This window comes from Loxodonta africana, chromosome 3 (genome assembly GCF_030014295.1).
Source record: "Loxodonta africana isolate mLoxAfr1 chromosome 3, mLoxAfr1.hap2, whole genome shotgun sequence".
Classification (NCBI taxonomy): domain Eukaryota; kingdom Metazoa; phylum Chordata; class Mammalia; order Proboscidea; family Elephantidae; genus Loxodonta; species Loxodonta africana.
Genome location: NC_087344.1, coordinates 41,811,410 through 41,829,691, shown reverse-complemented (window position 1 = coordinate 41,829,691; position 18,282 = coordinate 41,811,410). Strand labels below are relative to the sequence as shown.

Below are 18,282 nucleotides of genomic sequence, written 5' to 3'. Positions count from 1 at the left end.
TATTTTCTCACTGTTTGGGAGGCTAGAAGTCCAAATTCTGGGTGCCAGCCCTAGGGGAAGGCTTTCTGTCTGTGTAGGCTCTAGAGGAAGGTCCTTGTCTCTTCTGAGCTTCTGCTCCTGGGCAGTCTTCATGGGGCTTGGCATGTCCCTTCCCCTGTCTCTGCTTCTTTCACTTGCTTGTTTAATCTATTTTATATCTCAGAAAAGATTGACTCAAGACACACCCTACACTACATTAACCCTGTCTCACTAACATAATATAGGCAACCCATTCCCAAATGGGATTATCACCACAGGCACAGAGTTAGGACTGACAACACATAAATTCTGAGGACACAATTAATTCCGTAACACACATCTACCCGCCAACAAACACCAACAATTGTTGGCAAACACCGGGAACTAGGAGACAGGCATGGAATGGATTCACCTTCAGGGCCTCCAGAAGGAGCCAACCCTGATGACACCTTAATTCCAGACTTCTGGCCTCCAGAATTGTGAGCGAACAAATTCCTGTTGTTTCAAGCCATCCAGTTTGTGGTGATTTGTTATGGCAGTCCTAGGAAACTAATACAAGACACTAATGACCAAGAAACTTGAAAAGACAGGGCGATTAAATACACAGAGTGTTACAAAGTGCTGTACCACAGGACTGAAGGCAAGGAGTGAAGATGGCAGGTTCTGGAAAAACGCATTAGATGGGAATGATCTCACAGGTGTTGAAGATGTATGTGAGAGTTGGAATAATTTTTTTTTTAATGGAAAATTTTTGTTATTCCTCAGTAAATATTTAGTTGATATGACATGGGATTTTAAACATATATCAGTAAATAAATGAATAAAAAGCAAAGCCGCCACCAACATCGAGTGTTAAAGCCCACCCCCTGCCCTTGCCAAGCTTTCCTTTCTCACTTAGCAATATATTAATCCTTGAACAACAACACGTGTCAATAAATACTACTCTGTGGAACATGAAATGTTAAAAGCGTTCCCAGTAATGTGTGTCTTCACTTCACTCTAACCTGAACTATAATGGATTATTTTACTCCACTTCTGTAGATCCGTGTTTCTTACATATATTTTAAAACCCTTGGGTTCAAATGTACCTTATTACATTTTAAAGTCTTTGGATTGTAGCAGAAAAATGTTCTGCGCTATAAAACATAGAACATAGTTGAGGTTTGATGGGTTTGCTTCTATTTTCTACCCCACAAAACACTTTCTAAATGCCATTAAAATTTAGCATACACCATAATAACCAAGCTGCATTTGTTCCATGTTTAAGTCAATTGACTTCTGAGTTTTATTTCTTCATATACATCAAATCAAATAAAGTTGTTGCCGCAGCCAGAGGTGAGGAACATGGACACCATTCTTGTGTAAATAAGCTCCTACTGTCCCCTAAAGGCCTGGGTGGGTTTTAGAGAAGCTGTTGGAGTCCCCGGGTGGTGTAAATGGTTAACGCACGCCTCTGCCTCACAATAGACAACCTGCCTACCGAAGGGCCCAGATCAGTAGCGCCTGGAGCCCACCCTGGCTTCCAATTAGGCCCGACACAACAAATGCGAGTCTTCTCCCTGCTCCTGAGCCCTGGGCTGAGGGTCCAGTTCACACACTTCTGACCGAGGACACCAGTCTACCTCCTCCAGGTCCATGTGACAGGAGTGGGGAGGGACAGGAATCAACTCACCCAACTGGGGACCTGCTCCTCCACACACTCTCCCTCTAAACTTGGGCAACATGTCAGAGGAGCCCATATACAGAGGCAGAAGGAGAGAAGGTGGAGGTGTGGTGTGACAAATGCAGGTGATGGTCCTACTGCAATGGGAGGTCAAGAAAGCGTCGAGGTCATGGACTTGGGCTTTGCAATGGGACAGCCTGGAGTTCAAGTTCAGGCCCTGTCGATGACCAACTGAGCAGCTCTGGGCAGTGACTTTGTCTCACTTTACTCCCATCTCATCCTTTAATAGAGTGTGCAGAATGCGTGCCATGGGCACTGCGTGGGTGCTGAGGCCTCGGCCATGCACAGGGTAGGAGGAGGAGCTTGAGACTTAGGCGAGGCAGGCAGGTAAAGAAGTCCGGACAGTGCACATGCCAGGTGCACAGCAATGGCACAGTGAGAGCCCCTGTCTTAGGGGGAATGGGTGACTGGGGAGAGGGCTTCCTTACCTACCACCTCACCATGCTCATCCATAAAGTAGGGCAAAGAACAGAAGGTTCATGGGAGGCTGTCTGGACCTGTTGAGACAGCAAGGGTTGGTGATTGCTCAGGGTCTGGGGCTGAGCAAGTGCTAAGTGAACAGGGTCTATGGTGGTATTAGTATCCAAGGCTGTAGACTTTGTCCTCTTATTGTCCTTGTAGTGGGCAGTGGTGATTCAGTGGTAGAATTCTTGCCTTCCATGCAAGAGACCTAGGTTTTATTCCCTGCCAATACACATCATGCAGCCTACACCTTTCTGTCAGTAAAGACTTGCATGTTGCTATGATGCTGAACATGTTTCAGTGGCGCTTCCAGACTAAGGTAGACTAGGAAGAAAGGCCTGGTGATCGGCTGAAAATCAGCCAATGAAAACCCCATGGATCACAACAGTCTGATTTGTAACCGATCATGGGGATGGTGCAGGACTGGGCACCATCTCGTTCCATTTTGCATGGGATTGCCATGAGTTGGGAGCTGAATCAATAGCAGCTAACAACAACATTGTCCTTGGAATGGTTCAGAGTAGGGACTAGGGCAGGAGGGTGGTGCAATGTGTTCGCAGCTCAGCTTAGACCCGAGTCTCAGGCACGGGTTTTCCCATCCCAGAACCAGGCCCAGATTGGGAAGGCCAGAGCCAGTGTCACCTGCAAGGTGCGCACTTAGCTGTCTGCTGGGCCGGGCTGCACTGGAGGAATGTGCTAGCCCCTAATGCACTATGACAGGAAGGAAGCACAAATAAACATCATAAATCTGATGGCCAGCCGTGATGATGTAAAGGCTGAGCCAGGCTGGGGACGGGGCAGTCAGGGCTCTTGATGTCAGGGGAGCTTACAGCTGGCTCCTTCGTTTTACCTGGAGCTCTGTTCTTTACAGCAAATTGGACCTTACGCTCTGAAAGAAATAATTACTCTCTGTAGGCAAGGAGTGTTGGTGCTGAATGCTGATATGACACACAATGTCACCTTGCCAGTCGAAGAGGCTCTGGCTCCTCAGCTTGGGCCTCGTCCAACTCCCCATCTCTTTCTCATAATGGAGGTCACCTCTCTACAGAATTCGTTGATGATCTCCAAAATGACAAGTAGGAGCACACCTGTCAGCAGGATTTTTTATTTTAAAGGGGAAGGAATGGCAGAGAGATGAAGGAGGCAGGAGGGTGGGGCAAGGAGAAGGGAAGGGGCCGAGCCTGAAGCCAAAGGTCGGGGTTTGTATGGCCAGAAGTTGGGGTGACCATGAAGCTCCATCCAAAATTAACCTCAGGAACTGCGACCCAGACAGGTGGGCCGTATCAGACATTGGGTGCTCCCCACCTCCTGGTCCATTTCAGCCTGAAGACAAGGCCCAGGGAAACAGCCACCAAGCAGGGTGTTCCACAGTCTAGCACTAACACGAGGGGCTGACACCGGTGTCCTCTGTCACCTTCATTTTAGATGCGGAGACTTAGATGCTGATATGCCCCGGGGAAATAAAAAATATCCCCGTCCACGCTACTGAAGACACACTGGAGGGGAGGGAAGAGGCGGATGTTGTCATTACCTCTCTGCAAGAAGGGAGCTTCTACTTCACCTGCCACAAGTCGTTGGTGGAGCAGGGAAATATTGGCCCCAGGAGTTGTAAATAATCCTATCTGCCCAGAGTTCAGAAAAGAATTCTAGCCATGTACACGCCCAGCCAGCCTATGTGGAAGACACAGCTATTCAGAGCTTTCTCCAAGGCAAACCACTGCCCCAGAAGCAGAGCTGCTGAGCAGCTGGAGCAGCCCCTAGAGAGGAAGGGGGTGGCTGCCCTCAGACCCCCACCCAGCCAAGGACAGGTAGCTGCTTCCTTCACCAGTGAGCCTCCCAGTGGGAACCGGTGAATCTTAAGGACTTGTAAAAAAAAAACAAAAACAAAAACCAGTTGATGTCGAGTTGACTCTGTCTCATGGCAATCCCATGTGTGTCAGGGTAGAACTGCTCTCAGCTGATGTCAAGCTGACTGTCTCATGGCAATCCCATGTGTGTCAGGGTAGAACTGCTCTCAGCCGATGTCGAGCTGACTCTGTCTCATGGCAATCCCATGTGTGTCAGGGTAGAACTGCTCTCAGTTGATGTCGAGCTGACTCTGTCTCATGGCAATCCCATGTGTGTCAGGGTAGAACTGCTCTCAGTTGATGTCGAGCTGACTCTGTCTCATGGCAATCCCACGTGTGTCAGGGTAGAACTGCTCTCAGTTGATGTCAAGCTGACTCTGTCTCATGGCAATCCCATGTGTGTCAGGGTAGAACTGCTCTCAGTTGGTGTCGAGCTGACTCTGTTTCATGGCAATCCCATGTGTGTCAGGGTAGAACTGCTCTCAGTTGATGTCAGGCTGACTCTGTCTCATGGCAATCCCATGTGTGTCAGGGTAGAACTGCTCTCAGTTGGTGTCGAGCTGACTCTGTCTCATGGCAATCCCATGTGTGTCAGAGTAGAACTGCTCTCAGTTGATGTCGAGCTGACTCTGTCTCATGGCGATCCCACGTGTGTCAGGGTAGAACTGCTCTCAGTTGATGTCAAGCTGACTCTGTCTCATGGCAATCCCATGTGTGTCAGGGTAGAACTGCTCTCAGTTGGTGTCGAGCTGACTCTGTTTCATGGCAATCCCATGTGTGTCAGGGTAGAACTGCTCTCAGTTGATGTCAGGCTGACTCTGTCTCATGGCAATCCCATGTGTGTCAGGGTAGAACTGCTCTCAGTTGGTGTCGAGCTGACTCTGTCTCATGGCAATCCCGTGTGTGTCAGGGTAGAACTGCTCTCAGTTGGTGTCGAGCTGACTCTGTCTCATGGCAATCCCATGTGTGTCAGGGTAGAACTGCTCTCAGTTGATGTCAGGCTGACTCTGTCTCATGGCAATCCCATGTGTGTCAGGGTAGAACTGCTCTCAGTTGGTGTCGAGCTGACTCTGTCTCATGGCAATCCCATGTGTGTCAGGGTAGAACTGCTCTCAGTTGATGTCAAGCTGACTCTGTCTCATGGCAATCCCATGTGTGTCAGAGTAGAACTGCTCTCAGTTGATGTCAAGCTGACTGTCTCATGGCAACCCCATGTGTGTCAGGGTAGAACTGCTCTCAGTTGATGTCAAGCTGACTGTCTCATGGCAACCCCATGTGTGTCAGGGTAGAACTGCTCTCAGTTGATGTCAGGCTGACTCTGTCTCATGGCAATCCCATGTGTGTCAGGGTAGAACTGCTCTCAGTTGATGTCAAGCTGACTCTGTCTCATGGCAATCCCATGTGTGTCAGGGTAGAACTGCTCTCAGTTGATGTCGAGTTGACTCTGTCTCATGGCAATCCCATGTGTGTCAGGGTAGAACTGCTCCATAGCATTTTCAATGGCTGATTTTCTGGGAAGCAGATCACCAGGACTTTCTTCCGAGGTGCCTCCGGGTGGACCCAAACCTCCAACCTTTCAGTTAGCAGCTGAGTGTGTTAACTATTTGCACCACCCAGGGACTCCCAAGAACTTGTAGATTTGTGGAGCTAGGCTTGGAAGGGAGTATGGCAAGAGAGGCAGGACACTAGAATTTACCGAGCATTGCATGCTTGGCATGGGGGACAGAGAAATGCTGAAGATGTCCCTTCTACCCTTAAGGAGTTACATGGCCACCTTGCCGAGAATCCCTCCCTAAATCCACTCCGCTTTCTGGATGCTGACATTAACTCAGTCATTCATTTGACAAATACTCTCTGTGCGCCATGTGCCAGCAGCTGTGCTGAGGACAGTGGGGCTTAGAAAGAGCAAGCTGAGCCCGAAGCAGAAAGGACACACCAGGTAATATTTACAGCAGTGAGCTGAGCATGTGATGCTGCCCAGGGAGCCCCAAGGGGCACACAGGGCATCCCAGGTTGGGGACATGGACCTAGGAAGCCAGCGACTTTGTGCAAGGTGGGGGTGACCTCTGGTGAGGAGAAGGAACTTGCCAGAGCAGCATTTTCCACCACTCACCCTGCCCGAGGACCTGACCGCCCTTGGGGACACGGTGCCAACTCCCCCAGTTTCCATTAATTAATGGAAAAGCCGAATCCTGGACTCCCATCTTACCCAGAATCATGTTGCTGGTCAACCAACTCAGAGCTAAAGTCTCAAAACAGTGGCCGTGGGAGTTACCCACCTTGGCCAGAATGCCAAGTAGAAGCTGAGGGAGCAGCCAAGCCAGACAGAAAGAAGGGAACCCTCCTCACCAAGAAGGGGACACCTGAAGGGGATCCCAGTGTCTTGACCCCTGCAGGGCTGCCTTCTCTGCCAACCTGTGCAGTCAAGTCTAGACACAGGCACAAAGCCCTGAGAGAGAAGAAGCTCTGGTGCACATTTGAGAAACATAAAAAAATGGAAAGGTCTGACATTATTTTTTTTAATACAAACAGGAGGTTTTAATCAGAACAGGAGAGAGGTATTCCTTTCAAGTAATAGCCCAGTAATAGCACTTCCTAAAGTAATGAGGTTTCAGTATTCAACAATAAAATGTGATCTATTCAGGATTCGAGGAAATAAAACTCCAGAGATAATTTTAGGGTGATTTTCAGATGCCTGAATTGGTGTTACAAGTTCAGACCATTACATTCACCCACAGCAGGGGGTGGTGGTGGAAATCAAGTGCTTGATGCTACCAGGGCCTTCCAAAGGAGGCTGGGAGGCAGGGTCCATGAGGGCACCTTCCCCTGGACCACCAGGGTCCCCTTAGCAGACCTCGTGGGACCCGGGCTCGAGGCCAAGTATGAGACTAGATGTCATGGCTGCTCCCTCGGCTGGGGCTCCTGGAAAAGGCCACAGGGTAGAGGGGATGGCACTCAGTCCTTCATCAACCACACACAGACTTGGGGTCGTCCACCATAGAAACCCACCACCATCCCCACCTCCACCCCCCTGACTCCATTAATTGGGGAAATGGTAGTTCATTCATTTATTTGTTCAATCATTCACTTATTCATTCAACAAATAACTATCAAGCACCTGCTATGCGCCAGGGACTCTGATAGATGCTAGAAGCACCGTGAGCCATGTTTCTGTTGGGTTATCCAAGTGCAACTGCACAGTTGCTTATTCTTTACAGCACATAAAAAAGCCAGTCACCCTGGAGTTGACTCTGACTCATAGAGAACCTGTATGTGTCAGAGTACAACTGTTCCCTACAGTTACCCCCACCCCCGCCCTTTTTATCCAAAGGAAACCCTGGTGGCGTAGTGGTTAAGTGCTAGGGCTGCTAACCAAGAGGTTGGCAGTTCAAATCCGCCAGGTGCTCCTTGGAAACTCTATGCGGCAGTTCTACTCTGTCCTATAGGGTCACCAGGAGCCAGAATCGACTCGACGGCAGTGGGTTTAGTGGGTTTTATCCCAAATGTCTTCATTAGATTGGTTTCTCACTCATCTTGATTCAGGGTGCTTTTAGTGCTGCTTCTGTATGAAGGGGCATCCTTCTGTAAGTCTTGGTTTGTCTTCTGTAGGCTGGCAGAGGACAGTGGAGCAGCCAACACACAAAACTACTGTTGTGCATGGCTAAAGACCGTGGTGATTTACAGCATCCTGGGCATTTGACATCCATGAAGTAGAAACTAGGGCTCTTCTTGTGTTTCCTCTTCGCCTCTTCTGGAGAGAAATGAAAGAGATCCTTTAAGAGAGGCATGCTCACGTGGGGAGGTCGTCACTGCTGGAAAGGGTCCATGGGGTTTTTAATGGCTGATTTTTCTAAAGTAGATAGACAGGCTTTTCTTCTGAGGTGCCTCTGGGTGGACTTGAACTTCCATCTTTTTGGTTAGTACCACCCTGGGTCACCTCAATAGTATACGTCAGCACTCTCATGAGTCACCGTGCACTCGGGTTTAAGAAGTCTCTTCTGGAGTAGACCAGGAACTCCAGGAAAGCAGGGACGCAGTGTTCGTTCTGCTCTCCGTGGTGTTCCCTCAGCATGCAGCACAACACCTGCATCGCTCCGGGGCTCCACGAGCATCTGTCTGTGAATGAGCAGAGGGGGTCTAGAATCACCCCACAGTGGGGAACACTGGACTACGGGGACCAGAGTTTTGAGATTCAGGTGAAAAATCCACTCTGAACCCATGTGCAACCTTGGAAGTCACTCAGATTCTCTCAACATCAGCTCCTCTTTGTAAGTTGATGAGGCTGGACTAGATCAACTTTTTTTTCTTTTTCTTCTGGCTTTAAACTTCAGCGACTCTCTGATTCTGTGACCCTCCACCGAGAGTCTGCCCCCAGGTGTCTCCAAGCCCTTGTGACGCTCTGGCTTGCTGTGCCTCCAAAGGGAGGCTAACCAGTGGCCATTGAGTCAGCTTTGACTTATGGTGGCCCCATGTGTGTCAGAGTAGAACTGTGCTCCATAAGTTTTTCAATGGCTGATTTTTCAAAAGTAGATCTCCAGGACTTTCTTCCAAGGCACCTCCGGGTAGACTCAAACCTCCAACCTTTCGGTTAGCAGCACAGCACGTTAACCGTTTGCACCACCCAGGGACCTCTCCGAGCGGGGCTAGCAAGGTGGAAATGCCTTAGCAGAAAGCTGCATCCTATAAAGCGCATTGAAGAGACACCTTGAACCTGGTTTGGCCAGCCTTAGTAGTCCCCATCCTCCGCACACAGAGAGTTCCTGCTGAGGTCAGCTGGGCCTTAATGCTACGAAAAAGAGATAGACACGTTCTCCTCCCTCCCACACTTGTTGGTCCAAAAATAGACCTGCTAATAACGGTGCTGAAAGCCTCCCCAGGGTCTCAGAGAAAACACAAGGGCTCAGGCTGATGGTTTGGACATCACTGTCGTGGGGAAATATTACTTATTGGCAGGAACTAAGCCACCTGATTTGCAAACTGCCATCTCCTCAAAGCCAGAAGACAACGTAAAAGCAAGGATTAAGTGAAGTTCGCCTGACAGATGATGTTCTACAAAAGGTCAACCCCCAGATCATCCCTCCATTCATTATTTATTAACAATCTCCGAGACAAGAGCCTTACATCAAATGTCCAGCACTGGGGAGATGATGAAGTATTATTTTATAGCCAGAGGCCTCTTAAAGGTGTTAACAAAAAAGCTTACAAAGTGATTTCAATGTGTTACAAAATAATTTATTAAGGAGTCCCTGCAGCTGAACATTAAAAAAGATATTAATCACCCAGTGAAACGGATGCAAGAAAAACAGCCCAGCCTGTGTCTGCGGGTAACACAATGAGTGAGCATCACATTCGCATTGATTGAGCACTTGGGACAGACAAGGGCACGCTACATACTGCCCACGTCTCACTCGCTTTTGAACTTGGCAGAATGTCTGCATCAAAAATTTCCTCAAAATTTTTCTCCTTCGGTAAACAGCTGAGTGGCTTGGCAAAAACAGTCATGTCCCTCCAGGGTCTGCCAGCCATCTTTGCCCCAAGTACCCAGGTCCACTGAGCCCACCAACCATAAGAGAAAGGCTAACGCAACAAAAAGGGGAGCAGTGGTGGGTCAGTGGTAGAATTCTCGCCTTTCATGCAGGAGGCTCATGTTCAAATCTCGGCCAGCGCACCTCACGTGAAGCCAACACCTGTCTCTTGGTGGAGGCTTATGTGGAGCTATGGTGCTGAACAGGTTTCAGCAGAGCTTTCAGACTAAGATGGACTAGAAAGAAATGCTTGGTGATCTACTTCTGAAAATCAGCCAGTGAAAACCCTATGGATCACAACTATCCAAACCACAACCAATCATGCGGATGTTGCAGGACCAGCCAACATTTCATTCAGTTGTGCATGGGGTTGCCACGAGTTAGGGGCTGATTCTACAGCAGCTAACAAGAACAGTGCAACAGCACAAGTGTAGGTTACAAAGTCACATGGCTGGGACATATAGAGGACATGTGTTATGACCTTGCGAGGACACTGGGTCATCTGCAAAAAGACGTATTTGCAAATGGGCCACATGGCCCCGCCTAGATATAGAGAAAGGTGTTAGGGTTGGTGTTCCAAGATATAAGGATCATGGCCTAAGCATTTTTGGAATATTAAACTCCTAGAGGTCAGGTATCAGAGATTCTTCCTCATAGAAGAGCCAAGACAGAAGGCAGCTCCAGGGCATTGGAGATCAACCCAGAGATGCAGAGAGTGAGGAAAGGGAAGCATGGGGAAAGGAAAATCAAGACGATTAATATACACAGAAACTTGGTGTAACTTGCCAAGCAGATAAGATGAGACGATTCCCACCAAGGGAGTTTTCACCCCACAGCTCTTGTAACTAGTCTCAAGCCCTCTCTTGCATAGGAAATTGATTGCGATGCATAAAAGTTTAATGTACCCCCAACTTCTCAGGTTAATATTTATTGCATGAAATGAGATTCACCTTGACTTTTTAAAAAGTCAAGCTGTGGAAAAGTAACTTAGGTGACGCGGATTCATGGGACCTGTACATTCTGGTTCCTTCTACGCAGTAAACAACGAGAGTTACGGAAGTCCCTGAAGGAAGAAGGCATAATCCCTCAGGTGCACACGAGGCTTCTCCAGCCTTCTGTCTTCACTTGGCCAGCTCTGACTCACCGACCAAGTGGCTGCTAGAAGGCCATGTGTTCAGGGAAGCTGTCCCTGACCACCTTGCCCCCCGCTAAAATTTCTCTCCATCAACTGACTACATTCCATGAGGCCAGGCCCCAGATCTCTCTCGTTCACCTTGGTAGCCCCAGTCCAGGTGATGGGCCTGGTCCAAGTTAAGAGTTAGGAGATACTTGCTGAATGAACAAATGTATATTCAGAGAGGACCATGGGGCCCGTTTCTTTCATTCAAACCGATGGCAGCAGCTCGCATAATGAAACGTGATGAGGGATCACGAATCTTGAACTAATCTGGTGTCCCTCCTGCTTCTTGTTGAAGGCAACGCCTTGGCCATGCTGGCAGGAAGAGAATGAAGAGCCAAGCCAAGCTTCTACTAAATCTCCCCATGAGCTGTATCCCTTCCCGTGGACTAAACAGCCAAAACGGTGCTCCAACACCCGTGGCCCCGTTTTCCAGGGACAAGTCCCGTTAACATGGCTGATGTGCCAACCATCCAGGAGCCTCAGTCGAGCACACGCAGATTTATGTGCTGCAGAAAACGACCCTATTAAGCTCAGCAGTAAACTCCCTTCAACTAAACCGGGGTGTGCCCTGACTGCCAAGTGGCTGGAGACCAAGCCTGTGGAGAGAAGGGGGTGAGTTGGAACCTCTTGTTTTAACTCACACAGTCTCATTGCAAATCCTCGCAGCCAGGTCAGCAAACACGGGCTAGTGACTCCATCAGACCAGGACAGGCCAAGGCCAAGGGTAGCAGGATGAAGAGGAGCAGCCTTCAGGGAAGACATGCACAAAGCCATGAGCACCCACTGTGTTCCCAGCACAGTGTGGGTGCCCAGAGGCCTCAAGTCTGGTATCTCACTTGGCCCCCTCTGGTGGGGGTGTCATCACCCCATTTGACAGACAAGAAACTAAGCTTTGAAGAGGCTAAGCCACTTGACACAAGAAGCCCTGGTAACAAGATGGTTAAGTTCAAACCACCAGTTGCTCCACGGGAGAAAGATCTGGTAATCTGCTCCCGTAGAGCTTTACAGCCCAGGAAACCCTATGGGGCAGTTCTACTCTATTACATGGGGTTGGAATCAACTTGACAGCACCCGACAACAACAACAACAACAAAGCCACTTGACAAGGTCCCATAGCTGGTAAATGGTGGAACTGAGATTCGGACGCTGGTGTATGTGATTGCAAGTGAGGACAGAGGTGGTTAATGGTAGAATTCTCATCTTACATGCAGGAGACCTGGGTTCAACTCCTGGTCAATGCATCTAATTTGCAGCCTCCCAGGACATCCTGGAAGGGAGGTTCCCACTTCCCCATGCACCTCCAGGGCTCTGAAGGGCGGGACTTTACAGCCAAAGCAGCCAAGCTGGGGGGTCCCTGGGCTCACAGCTCCTCCAGCTCCTTCTCAGCTGTTCATGCCAATCAGAGGCACGCTCGCTTGCCAGGAGACAGGGGAGACAGAGCGGGGGCAACCTGTCGGTCCATAAACAACAGGCTTCATGGCATGGAGCCCCGTTAACAAGACCCCGAGGCCTCATTTGGTCTGGAAACAGCAGTCCTTTCCCTGACCACGAGTCTTTGGAGGCACACAGGGGTGGCTGGCTGACACGGGAAGGAGACTGCAAATCACTTTCACCAGAAGGAGGCGGAAGGAAATATATCTATGTTCAGCACCTAAGATTTATTTTTGCAAGCTCGCAGAGGTGGCGTGTCTGAGGAGGCAAGTCTGAATTCTGAGATGAAGGGACAGCAGAAGGAGAGAAGGGAGTGAGGGTGGGGGTTGGTGGTCCTGTGGCCAGAGTGGCCCACGGGGTCTCCAGGAGGAAGAATAAAGGCTGTGCCGTGACTGGCCGCACCGCGGCCTGCCTTGAGGCACGGCCCACCTAAGCGTGACTGCGTCAATAAAAAATACAAACAGTGTAAAAAGTCATCACGCAGAGATGAGTTTATTACTAATTATGAGAGGCTTGACATGCTCTGACGCCTCGTAAAATAAATGAAGTCCATTTTTAATATCTGCTTCCATGACTTCTAGATAATAGGCAAATTTACTCCAAGGTCATATCTCATTTATCAAGTCAAGGTGTTTAACTACAGATTCAGAAAAGCGACTGGAGAGCCTACCTCCCCTCACCAGAGAACAAACACATGAGGACTTGGGGCTCTGTCCTTCCCCCAGCCTTTGTAATTCACCACTTTATCAGCAAAGAGAGAAACTAGGGGGAGTCTGGGAAAGTGGGCTGTTCCTTGGGTCTGTTAGCACTCAAAGATCTGGGCCTTCTCCTTCATTTTGAAAGTGAACCCACAACCCCTTCCCCACCCCCTGCTCCCAGCTCACAAACAGCCTCTTAGCAAAACCCAGAAAATGCAGGGCCATTATGTGCAGCCATCTAAAAGTCATGAGAGTGAGAACAGCCTTCTGGAAGATGATGGTGTCCCACCTTGTTCCAGGTTGGGGAGGAGGGCCGGGGGCATGGACTCCAAGCTCCAGCACATTGACACCCTGCTCAGACACTAAATAAAATCCCATCCAGGGATTTCCCCAAATCAAAGGGGCATGTGGCTGGCATGGAAAAGTCCAGAAGCACTAACTCACAAGACCTTGAGGAGGCAACACATGAATTTCAACTACAAGCTGTCTTTGAAGGAAGGGAGAGGAGGACAGGTGTCTTGTGGCCAGGACAAGGTAGGGGATGGGCTCGTGCTTAGCATGGCTCTGCCAGCAGCAACGTCCCTTGGTAGCAACAGTAGCAGTGACTGTGGTCCATGATCATTCAAAATAAGATGTGAGTTTCAGTTGGGCCATCAAGAGCAGCCACAAAGGGAGGAGGTATACAAGTTCCCCCTCAGAAAGCTACTTCCAAATAGTAAGATTTCTATGTATTGAACAATTACTATGTGCCAGAAGTGTTTTACATTGAATCCTCATGCCAGCCTTTAAGAAGCTACTATTTTTATTATTCCCATTTTTCAAGTGTGGAAACCAAGGCTTAGAGATATTAAGTAACTGGTCCAAGGTCACAGAGCTAATATATCGCAGAGTTGGAACTCAATTCACCCGTGTTTGGCTCTAACCTAAGCTTAATCTCTGTACTACATCAGGGAGAAAATGAGGGGTGGAGAGAAGAAGGAAGAGACAGAACAAAAGGGAGACAGAGTACTAAACTAAAAACCCATTGTAGTCATGTAGGTTCTGATTCATAGCAACTCTACAGGACAGAGTAGAACTGCTCCATGGGGCTCCCAAGGAGCGACTGGTAGATTCTTTTGATTAGCAGCTGAGCTCTTAATCACTGTGCCACCAGGACTCCAGACATAAAGTAGGAAAGAGAAAAAGAAGAAAAGAAAGAGTAAAAAAAAAAAAAAGACCTTCAGAGGTGGTGTTTTAGATCGAATTGTGTCCCCCAAAAAGATATGTTGAGTCCTAACCTCCAGTACCAGCAAACATGACCTTGTCTGGAAATAGGCCTTTGAAGATGTTATCAGTTAACATGAGGTCATACTGGAGTAGGGTGGATCCTAATCCAATATGAGTGGTATCCTTATAAAAGGGGAAAAGAGACACAGAGACACACACAGATGAAAGATGGCCATGTGATGACAGAGATTGTTGTGATGCATGTATAAATCAAGGAACGCCAAGGATGGCGCTATCACCAGAAGCTAGGAGAGAGGCATGGAAAGGATTCTTCTTTAGAGTTCACAGAAGGAATCAACACGGCTGACACCCTGATTTCCAACTACTAGCCTAAAGAACTGAGGCAATGAATTCCTGTTCTTATATGTCACCCAGTTCGTGGTACTCTGTTGCCGCAGCCCTAGGAAACTAATGCCGGTGATACACTTGATAACAACGTCAGCAGAGAGGACTGCTCAAGGCTCCTGCCAGAAGAACCTGGACAGGACACTAAATAGAAGTGGAGAGAATTATGACCTCAAGCTAAAAACAACTTAAAAAAAAAAAAAAAAGTCCAGAAACAATGAGCTAAGAAATAATAAAATTTAAATTCCATTCAATTGAGTTCAAATGCTTTGAAGTTGATTTTATTTGATAAACTTTAGCTCACTGTATTTAAATTCAATAAAAGCACAAGAAGCTAACTTTGTTTTCTAAGCCCTGAATCAGGTCCCCCTACACTTGAGCAGGCTATTGGTGTTACGTGAGCCAGCTTTTGCCCCGGGGCCCTTGGACGTCCACTGACCAGGCACACAGAAGCTCTCACCCAAAGCCACATTCTCTGGGACCCGATCAAAGGCTATTTCATAACACATCACATGCATCTATCAGTTCCCTACACAGAGGCAGCCCAAGGATCTACCACTGAAGATGAAGCTCATTTCCTTTAGAGTGTCCTGAGCCAGTGCTTACAGCTTTAATTATGAAGAGGTAGCTGCTTGTCCAATAACAGTCATCATCATCATCATCATAAACATAATAATAAGAGCTAGCATCACTGAGCGCTGCCTGTATGCCAGGGGCTGTGTAATTGCTTTGCATGTGTTATCTTACTCAGTCCTCACAACTTCCAATTTGTTTTTCACCCAGAAGTCAGAGTAATTTTTTCAAAACTCAAATGGATGATGACATTTGCTTGTTTAAAAATAACAAGACACAAACCAATCAATCAGCCTACAGCTTTTCTATGGCTTTCCAGTGCCCTTTAGATAAAGATTGAAAGATTTAAGTTGGTTTAGACAGTCCTGCATAAACCTATCCCTCTGAGCCTCATCTCTACTCCTCTCACATTTGTTAAACGAAAGAATAAGCAACGCTGTGAGATGGGAATCATTATCCCCACTTTACACGCAAAGAAATTGAGGCCCAGAGAGGCTAAGTAACTTGTCCAAGGTTGCCCAGCTGGGAGGGATAGTGGCAGGACTTGATGCTCCATCACCTAGGCAACTTAATTATTTCCTCTTACTGCTCCCCTTTCATCAGCTCACACCCTCTTTTCACCAAGAGCCCTGGGTGACCCATCGTGAGGTAAACAGGACAAGGCTTGTTAAGTGAGCCTGAGTCTCAGGTTCTTGAGAACAACTGCTCCCTGCAGCTTTAGGGAAGGAAGATTCAAAGGAAGGAAAGGGTAGGGGGAGAACCCATATATTCATTCACTCCCCCCCCACAGCTGGGTACTCCATGATACCAGATAATATCACTGGGGCCTTTTCCTTAGTTTTATCCCCCAACCCCTTATGTGCTAAGAAATCCACCAAAGCACCAAAAGATCTGTGCACAGTAATATCCTTCACCTGAACCCAGAAGATGCCAGCAGTGAATGGACCCCAGAGAGCCTTTGCTTCAACTGTGAAACCCATGTGGGGAGTGACAGAAGAGAGGGTCACCAGGATGGAGACATGGGGTTGAGTGTGGGTGATCCCAGCAGCAGTTAACATGAGCTGGGGCTTCCTTGGGGCTTTATGCCATCCGATCAAATCTTCGCCTGAACTCCATGAGGCAGGTATTGGGTTGGGCTGACTCAAAGAGGAGGAAACTGAAGCTCAGAGAGGTTGAGTAACTTGTCCTCAGTTTCCCAGTAAGTGGAAGAGGCAAAATGGTCTCGATGACTCCTAAGGCCCTGATGTTAACCAACATTCTGCAACCTCCCTGTAACAGCAGCTACCAGGAATGCGGCAGACACTACCTATGGGGCTGAACCCTGGCATGTTTGAGGGGCCCGTGTGGAAAGGCACCTGTGAGTGACCCACCGGTTTGGGACTCCCCTTCACCCTGAAATTGGGGCAGGGGGAGGATTATGAGTTGGACGTGGTAGCTGTCCCTCGTGCACATTTGCAAACTCCCTCGCACCATTTGTTGACTCCACTGTGCATCTTGAGGGGCGAGATGCACTGCAGCCCTGAGCTCTGGGAAAACTTCTTTCAAAAGGCAGGTCTCACTCAGGATCACCAGGAAGGCCTGAGCTTCTGGATGGAGCCAAAACTGCACCAGCGAAAGCCCAAGCCAGGCAGGAAAATTCCACAGCAAGCATTCAGGTGTGGTGTGCTGCAGTGCCTGGCCTGGGCTCAAGTGTGCATCCTGCAAGGACACATGGGAGGAGGGAGGCCAGGTCCTCCTCACGGAGGTCCCAGGAATGATAGAGGATGTGCCTGACTCTTCACAGGTATGTCTGTCCCGAATGGGAGACAGGAGAGCACTGGGGGCTCTGGCTGTCCTCCAGTCATGTGAGAACATCTTCAACCAAAAAGAACAAACCTGCTGAAGTCAGGTGCACCTTGGGCCCCTACGACCACCCCTCTCTCTCAAACCTGGTCATGCATCCCTCTAGCAGGGACACTGTCTCAATCTGCATTATTTCTACAGTCTCTGCTTGAGCTTTCTCCAGTCTTCCGGAAGGTGGGTGGGCCTTTATGTCCCTGGGCCATGTACAATGTGCCTCCTTCTAGACCCTCCTGGGGGTGGGGGGACAATACTCAGCACCTCATTTATTCATGCAAAAAGATGCCAGTCCCATCCCAAGGTCTAGGACATGTATAAGACACACAGGTCGCTGCTCCAGTGGTGCTTACCAAGTAGAGGAGGTATCAGACCACAAATAAGATACGAGTAATTAACACAGTATGTTCTGATAGTGGGGAGTGCTTTGAAGAAAACAAAATCGACAGGTGTGATATGACTGAGGAGGTCCTTTGGATGGGGTGGTCAGAGGAGGCCTCTCTGAGGAGGGGACATTTGTGCTTGGTCCTAGACATGAGGGACCAGCCATGCAAGGTTTGGAATGAGGGTGTTCTGGCAAAGTGAAAAGCAAGTGCAAAGGCCCTGGGACATGATTGATTGTGGCCATCTGAGGACCAGCAAGGAGGCCATGCTGGCCTGGCAGGAGCCAGGGAGTAAGAGGGAGCCCGGTGCAGGCTGAGACTGGATGCAGGGCCAACCAGGGAGGGACTGAGGTCACGGGAAGGATATTCGATTTTATTCTACTGTGGTAGAAGCCATTGGAGCATTTTAAGGAGGGACGTATGACCTGAGCTGTGTACTGAAAAGACCACTCTGGCTGCTGAGTGCAGAAAAGATTGCAGGAAGACTTGGTCGAGGGCTTCAGCAGCAAGGCAGGAAGAAGTGGGTGGATTGGAGCTGTATCGGGGTAGAGCTGCAGGGTTGGCTGGCCAGCTGAATGGGGAAGAGAGGGAAAGATAGGAGTCAAAGACGACTCCTTGGTTTTTAGGGAAAATTGATGGTGAATGGATGGGAAGATTTGGAGGGGAATAGGTCAGGTGGAAATTTAGACAGAGTTTGGTTTGTATTGAGTTCTTGAGGCCTCTTAGACACCCAGAGGAAAATGTTGAGTAGGCAGCTGGGTAAGGAATCTGGAGTTCTGGAGAGAGGTCAGAGGTGAAGATATAGATTGGAGTTTTCAGCAGAGAGGTGGCGCTTGGTGCCTGATCTGGGCCAGGCACTGAGCTTACAGTGTGAACAGAGCAGAGCCCATCCCCGTCCTCATGCAAATTGTGCTACGATTATCTACAGGTAGCAAATGAGAAGACTGAAGCTTACAGAGGTTACGTGACTTGACCGAGGTCATGTTGCTCATATG

At 48.8% G+C, this 18,282-nt stretch overlaps 2 protein-coding genes across 2 annotated transcripts in view; both read right to left on the bottom strand.

Moving 5' to 3' along the window:
* Positions 1-18,282, bottom strand: part of CAMTA1 (calmodulin binding transcription activator 1) — a 1,094,671-nt gene that overhangs the window by 401,091 nt on the left and 675,298 nt on the right. The gene's annotated exons all lie outside the window — the stretch shown is intronic.
* Positions 7,575-7,838, bottom strand: LOC100665410 (small ribosomal subunit protein eS27-like). The gene is given in 3 exon segments (XM_064283137.1): positions 7,575-7,704; positions 7,707-7,727; positions 7,730-7,838. Coding segments are annotated over 3 exon segments (234 nt in total). The 3' UTR covers positions 7,575-7,600.